This window comes from Austrofundulus limnaeus, unplaced genomic scaffold (assembly GCF_001266775.1).
Source record: "Austrofundulus limnaeus strain Quisiro unplaced genomic scaffold, Austrofundulus_limnaeus-1.0 Scaffold128, whole genome shotgun sequence".
NCBI classification, from domain to species: domain Eukaryota; kingdom Metazoa; phylum Chordata; class Actinopteri; order Cyprinodontiformes; family Rivulidae; genus Austrofundulus; species Austrofundulus limnaeus.
In genome coordinates, this window is record NW_013952530.1 from 699,494 (window position 1) to 706,448 (window position 6,955).

At 38.9% G+C, this 6,955-nt stretch overlaps 1 protein-coding gene across 1 annotated transcript in view; it reads right to left on the reverse strand.

Annotated features, from left to right (window-relative positions):
• hdac7a (histone deacetylase 7a) overlaps window positions 1-6,955 on the reverse strand; it is a gene marked incomplete at both ends in the record, with an annotated part of 48,041 nt that overhangs the window by 9,536 nt on the left and 31,550 nt on the right. The window contains 4 exon segments of the mRNA XM_014015359.1: window positions 689-789; window positions 1,093-1,213; window positions 2,110-2,200; window positions 2,298-2,485. Of these exon segments, the coding sequence (XP_013870813.1) occupies window positions 689-789; window positions 1,093-1,213; window positions 2,110-2,200; window positions 2,298-2,444 (460 nt within the window).

Below are 6,955 nucleotides of genomic sequence, written 5' to 3' on the forward strand. Positions count from 1 at the left end.
TATATGTATATATATGTATATATATATATATTTTTTGGGGTGGTGGGGTATTTTCCAGGCATTTAGACCAATTCTATAACACAATCAAGTAACTATGTTACCTTCACTTTTTATGAAAATCAAAAATAAATTAGACTTTGGGTCACAGCCTATATAAACGGAATTGGGCTCTGTCTCCTTAAGAACCTCCTACCATTTCTGACTCTCCCACTTCAGCACATCTTCAAAACAATGCTTCAGGGGAGGGCTGCTCTGTGGGGCAGGAGCTCAGCTGCAGACTGGTGTTACAACCCAAGTTCAGACTGAGCTCCTCCCTGGAGCTGCAGACTGAGCTCCAGGGAGGAGCTTTGTGTAAATAGGTGGAGCTTCGTACCAGGAAGTGTTATATCAGCTGCACTTGGCTACCACAGGAGATTCAAAGGATTTCTCAAACAGGCATGAATGAGTCAAAGCAACACTCTGGATATATTGGTGATGAGGGAATGACMTTGTAACATAATATAAAGCTCAAAATAAGCACCTCCTGCCCCCAAYCTTTAAAACACACCTATATCAGTTCCTTAGATTAGTCAGCTGAAAGCAAATATGGGAAAAAAACGTTCCTAATTTGTTTACATGTGGATGTTTTTTTTTACTACAGAGTTTGATTCCGGGTCTGACATGAATATATAGGCTTGTGGTGTTTTACCTGCTCTGCGCAGCGGCGTCCCCTCTGAGACCTCAGACAGAGACTGTGAAGGAGGTGAAACTAAAGCCTGAGAGGACACACTGGGGTCTGGACCCAAATTCCTGGAAAAGTTAAACACATAAATATACACTTGATGTAAAAAAGAGACACCAAATATGATAGAGAATTGATTTCAAATTTGTGAAAGTGCTTTTTAAAGGACTGTAAATGTTTAAACATTTACAAACCTGAGCCTGTAAARCAGGAACAATGATTAAAATAATATAAACTCAATGTAATGGTTTGCAAATCTCATAAACCTATATTTTTATTTACAGAACATAATAAAGGTGTCAAAACCACATTTTTTTTAGAACTGTGGTWGTGCGTGTGGGTTTACGATAACTTTTAGAGTTTTGGCTCACCTGTAGGGCACAGGAAGTGAAGTCAGAGCGTTCGAGGTTGTTCGTTCCAGCAATGCCTGCTTCTGCTTCTTGAGAATCACCTCCTGGAGTTTCTGTTTTACCAGTGAACTCGCCACAGCACCTGTCAATCAACACAGACCAGTCAGAAACCTCAGAGGAAATCACCGACGTGCAGCACGCAGCGATAACTGGTGCACAACCAGCACCTGTTTGCATTTCTGTGAAGGACGCGATAAGAAACATTGTGATAAAGACGGTGCATGTGTCGGTAAGCAAATACCTGCAGGACTGTGAGGTCACATGTTGGTCTGAGTGCATTTTTGCCATTATTCGTGTTCTTCGTGTGTGTGTGTGTGCACGTTTGTGTATTTTTGTGAGCGCATGCACACAGATGTGACAGCAGGTGCTAGGAGAGATCAAGTCAATATTGACCCAGTGACTTTATTTGCTCAGACCCAACACTTTATTTAACCCCGCTGGTGTAGCTCCACTTGTCAGGTTATTTTTAGTGCTTATATCAAAGCAAACAGCTCTGAAAACGAGATGGCGTAGTTCATCACCGTTTAAAGTAACACAACTTTCTGCGGGGACTTTCCTCTCTGGCCACGATTACCACGCTCAGAGTTATTTTAAAGGTGACACAGAAWAAATAAATCTATTTCCGGCAATAAATTAAAAACGTGTAAAATGTCAAAAGGTTCACAAAGTGTGGGTTCGGCTTTGGTGACATTCGGGGGCAATTTTAAGACAAAAATCCTACGTTTGGGGACAACTGGTGCATTTGGGGACAAAAGTCGAGTCCCCATTTGGTTTAAATGCCATTGGTGGGTTGGGGGTTGGGTTTAGGACCAAGTTGTGAACTAAGTTTAGGTTAGTTTTAGGGTCAGGTAGGTACCTGTGAGGTTAGCCTTAGGGTTTGTGGTCAGGGTTATGATGTAGAAATGTAATGGAAGTCAATGGAATGTTCCCAATTGGATAGCTGTGCAAACTTGTGTGTGTGTGTGTGTGTGTACCCACTCTGTTGGCTTTTGTCCTTGTGTTTTAGTTGCTGCAGCTCCTGTTGTTTCTCGTGGTGCTCGTGTTCTCGCCTCCTCTGTTCCATGTTAAACTAGCCACACACACCGAGACAGATTTCAGCCACGAGTAGTCGGCTTATCAACGTCACATTTTTTTAAATTTATTTATCGCATCTTTTAATGCTTTACCCTGATTTGCTGGTGCAGTTGCTGCTGGGAGAAGGAGGCGCGGGCCTGCGGGGAGAACGGCGTGAGGTGTATGGTCGGGTGCAGAGGAGTGAGGAGCGCCGTGTCCGAACCAGGGCGCATCCCCCGCTCTCCCACCCTGAGGTCCATGGGGAAAAACTGCGTGTTGGACGCGGGCACCGCCACGGAACCTGGAAATAAAAACAGGGGAAACAAAAGGGTGTCATTTTATGTCAAAACAGGTGATTTACACCAGATGTTCTCAAACTGGGGTCCCAGGACCCTCAGGGGTCCGCAAGAGGTATCTTGGGGGTCCTCAAAAAGTTTCACTAAATTGTTAATTTGGTTTTTATTTTTTAAAAATGCATGGGGAACAATGAACTAATAAAACAAACATAATAAAGTAAATAAAAAACATATGTTCCCATGGCATTTAGGGGTTGAAATGACGGTAAATTATCTTTTAAAACAGTGTGGGGTTTACGAGGGGTCCTCAGACCAAAAAATGTTTGAGATCCTGATTTAGACAATATGCAAACATTAAAGTAAATACTTAATGCTCCCTTAGAAATCAGCAGGGGAAAACACATTGAGATGCTGGTATTTAAAGGCACTACACTGCAAAAAATGTCCATCTAACTAAGTTTTAAAGGGATCCACGATTAGTTGTAACATTAGACTTTATTTGATAAACATATATTTTAACTGTAAAATAAAGACTGTAAAAATACTGTAGGCTGTTTAGTTTTGTGAATTTTTTAAAATATATTTTAACACGGACGGAGCCATTTTATTTACACTCAAAGCATTCTGGGTAAATGATGACGTGGATAGGTCCTCRGTGCGAGGCTGCTAGCGAGCTATATCCACCCTGAAGGTTAATCTTGGACAATATCTGATGATCGACTCTTTTAACTGAAACCAGAGTTTAAAAGTTATAAAAACTAAACAGCCTACAGTATTWTTAGTCTTTATGTTACAGTTAAAATACGTTTATCAAATAAAGTCTGATGTTACAACTAATCCTGGATCCCTTTAAAATCTTTTATTAAGACAAAAAATCTTTTAGTTCGTGTTTTGAGACTGTTTTACTAAAAATAAAAAAAAGGAACAGAATGTGTAAGCTTATTTATTTTGTTAGCCTGGAAATTTGGCTCAAATGAAGTGGAAAAAAATCTGCCAGTGGAGTAAAATCATTTTAATTTTTATTTAAGACATAAAGATTTTATTTTAATACATAAGGATTTAAACAAAAGCGTCTTMCTTTCCAGGCTAACAAGATAAATGAATCAAAACAAGATCAAAAAGATATTTTGGGCTGGATATAAGATTTTAAAACTTGGGCAGCTTTTGCAGTGAAGTTTTGTTTAATTCACTGGTTTGGAGCTTTCAGCCGCCTGTTCAAAACACCAGAGAGGAAAGTCATCAGCCATGATGGCAGATAAGCAACTGTTGCTGCCCATCATTCTCAGATAAGCTGCAGTGCCGTTTCCCAACACTTTGGAAACTATCGTTCTGCACTGAGACAGATGATTCACAAGTGGGAAACGTTCAAAACAGCTGGCAACCTTCACTGACGTAGACTTCCCAGCAACTACACCCCAAGTTYAGACTTGTATGGAAGGGCTGACAGAAGAAGGAATCTGCATTCTCAAAGGAACGTGGCGATAATGGTCTGGTTTGTGAAATAACYTCTTAAAATGACCTCAGAAACACATTGCGTCATGTTTGGAGACATCTTTCTCAAATAGCTTATAGATACCGTCACGCACGGTGGAGGAAGTCTGATGATTTGGAATCGTTTCGTAGCCACGAGATTTGCGTCAACTATGAATTTCTTCTCGTAAACTAAAGTAGTTTATCAGACAGAAATCTACTGTAGCTGATATAGGAAGCTCGGCTGAAATTCACTCATGCATTAGAGCTTTTGTGCTTGTGCAGTTCTTAATCTTGAGGACCACCATCTCATGTTGTTCATCTGAAGTTGTACTTACAGTATACTTACTTCCATAAAATAAACTATGCACATTTTTGTAATGTTACATCTTAAAACCAAAATTACCATTTTGTCTATGAATGTAAATAACCTTTCATCATATTTCAACAAAAAGATGAGAGGAAATACTGTTTACTACCTAGCTCTAAAAATAGACATGTCGCAACAAAGTGTTTTTCTTTCTTTTCTTTTCCATTAACGGAAGCTTTGTTGTTTCTTTTCCCTCTTGAAGTTAAGCATGACTGATCAAACAGGATTGAGCCGGATGTGGACAAAAAAAAAAAAAAAAAAAATTACAGAGCTCATCCAACAAGTCTAAAACGCCAAGTTAGCTTTTTTTTTATCTATTTATTTATCTTTGTAGCTTTATCTCTACTTCTACAAAAGCCAACTGATAAAACAGTTTTGGCCTAAAGTTTCCTGAAGCTTTTTTTTTTAACTAGCTTCTGGCTGCACTGGAAACAAACCAACTGGCAGTTGCCTCAGAGGCAAAATAATAAAACTCTGGATGATGCATTTCTAGAATTACGACAATAAAACTGTGATTTATAGCTGTGATATTTTAAGACATAGCCTATTTCCCATAAATGCACGACGGATCAGCGGTTAGCAGTGATGCCTCACAGCAAGAAGGTCCTGGGTTCGATCTCCGTTGTGGACCTGGGAGTTTGCATGACTTCCTCTTGCTTGCGTGGGTATTCTCCGGGTACTCCAGTTTCTTCCCACAGATCAAAAACATGAATGATAGGTCACTTTCAGGCCCAGGCCTCCCTTGAAAATTAGATTTGTGATTTCAGTGGGATTTACCTGATTAAATAAAGGTTCATAAATAAATAAATCATAGTAAGAACTGTCCTACACATTGTTAAAACCAAAATCACACAAAGAAAAAAAAGGGGATAAAAACTTGATAAAGTCTAGTTAAAACTATAATGCTGCGTCCCATTTGTACAAGGAAGTTGGAATTTCCAATTCTGAAGCTGGAAGTCCGACTCCAAAAAATAGGAAGTTTCTCACCACCTCAAAATCCAACAAGGCTGCTGCAGAAACTAACTATTATTATTCACTTCTGGCAGTTTGTTTTTCGCTGCTCACACAGTTCTATACTACCTGTATTAGTGAATATGTTGCTCCAGTCTTTGAATCCATAAAATACAGGGAAATACATTGATATTAGATTGTACTGCTAATAATAGTTGACCAGGTCACCGAGCACAATTAGCAAATCCCAATGGCTTTATGACTTGGAACTGGAACATGGTTAAGTTAGGAGAAGTGTCGTTCATAGGTCTGACATTTGAGGCAAATGGAACCAGAGGTAGGAGGTCAAATCTATTTTTATCTGCGTCACAGACCACGAAGATTTCTAATCAATTTTCAAACGTCAAAAATGGATTTTGTGAAAAGTAGTCTGTGCTTCCACTTTAAGAGAATCAGCAGAGTAATTGCTTGGTAGTGCTGTTCGTATGAGCAGGGTCACAAAGGCTTCCTGTAATCAAAACATATTGCAGTAAAACTGTTTCCATACCCGTTTCATTTTTTTCCCCTTTGCTGAACCTTGAAAAATATAGTCTATCTAAAGATTCCCACCCTTAAATGGAACACAATTTAAAAAAAAGAAATAAAAAAACTCAATGACAAAAAGAAGCAACTCCGGCTATTTTGTTTGATTGTTCACGCACGGTATCCGCCGTTTGTCTATTCCCGTCGCAAACACATTTTCCTACTCTTTGCATGCTGTTTGCATGGCACGGCCGAGTCAGTGGGAAAGACTGGCCCATCCGGAGCTAAATACAGGATGGAGGAAGGGAACAGCTTGGGAAAAGGCCGGGGGTGGTTTCTGCACATGACACACACATGCAGGCAGATGCTCTGGTCTATTCACAAAAAAAAAATTACAGTGACTCACATCAACACAAAAACATAGCTTTAAGTGGTTCCGGTCATCAGACAAACTGACTTCACATTAACATAAATACATATGTGGAACAACAGTAGCAGGAAACACCAAATGCTATACTTTATCCATTATTGCTGCCATAGAAYAACAAAGATGGCCGCCACAACTAAATGATAGTAGCCAATACAAAAATGGATATAGTTCAGTCAGTTTTTGCAGATATTAAACCAGGGGTGCCCAAACTTTTTCCTCAAGAGGGCCAAAATAAAAATCTGCCCAAGGGCTGCAACCAAACGCAATAATTATAATACATGAAATGAATAGAACAGAATAGAACAGAATAGAAACAGCCTTTATTGTCGCACATGGGGAAATTCCGGTGTAGTAGCAGCAGCAGATACATATATCAATCCACAAAACTGTATGTTGCCATGGGACAATATAAATAGTAGCAACAATAATAGAATTAAAGATTAAAGATTGTAACTATCAAAATAAACGTAGATCAAATACAAAATAAGAGTAATAATTACAGTACTGGTAGTACCGGTCCATGAAGGAAAAATTAGATAAAAATGAAAGCAAAAAATAAGCTACTGTGCAGAAAGATACAAAATTACAGGAAATAACTGTCATGACTGACTTGTGGAAAATAATTCCAAATGCAAATACTGTATTACTAAATATTTAAGCTGCAACCTAAATATTTAGGTAGCTAGCTAAATATTTAACTTAAATATTTAGGTGGCTAGCTAAATATTTAAC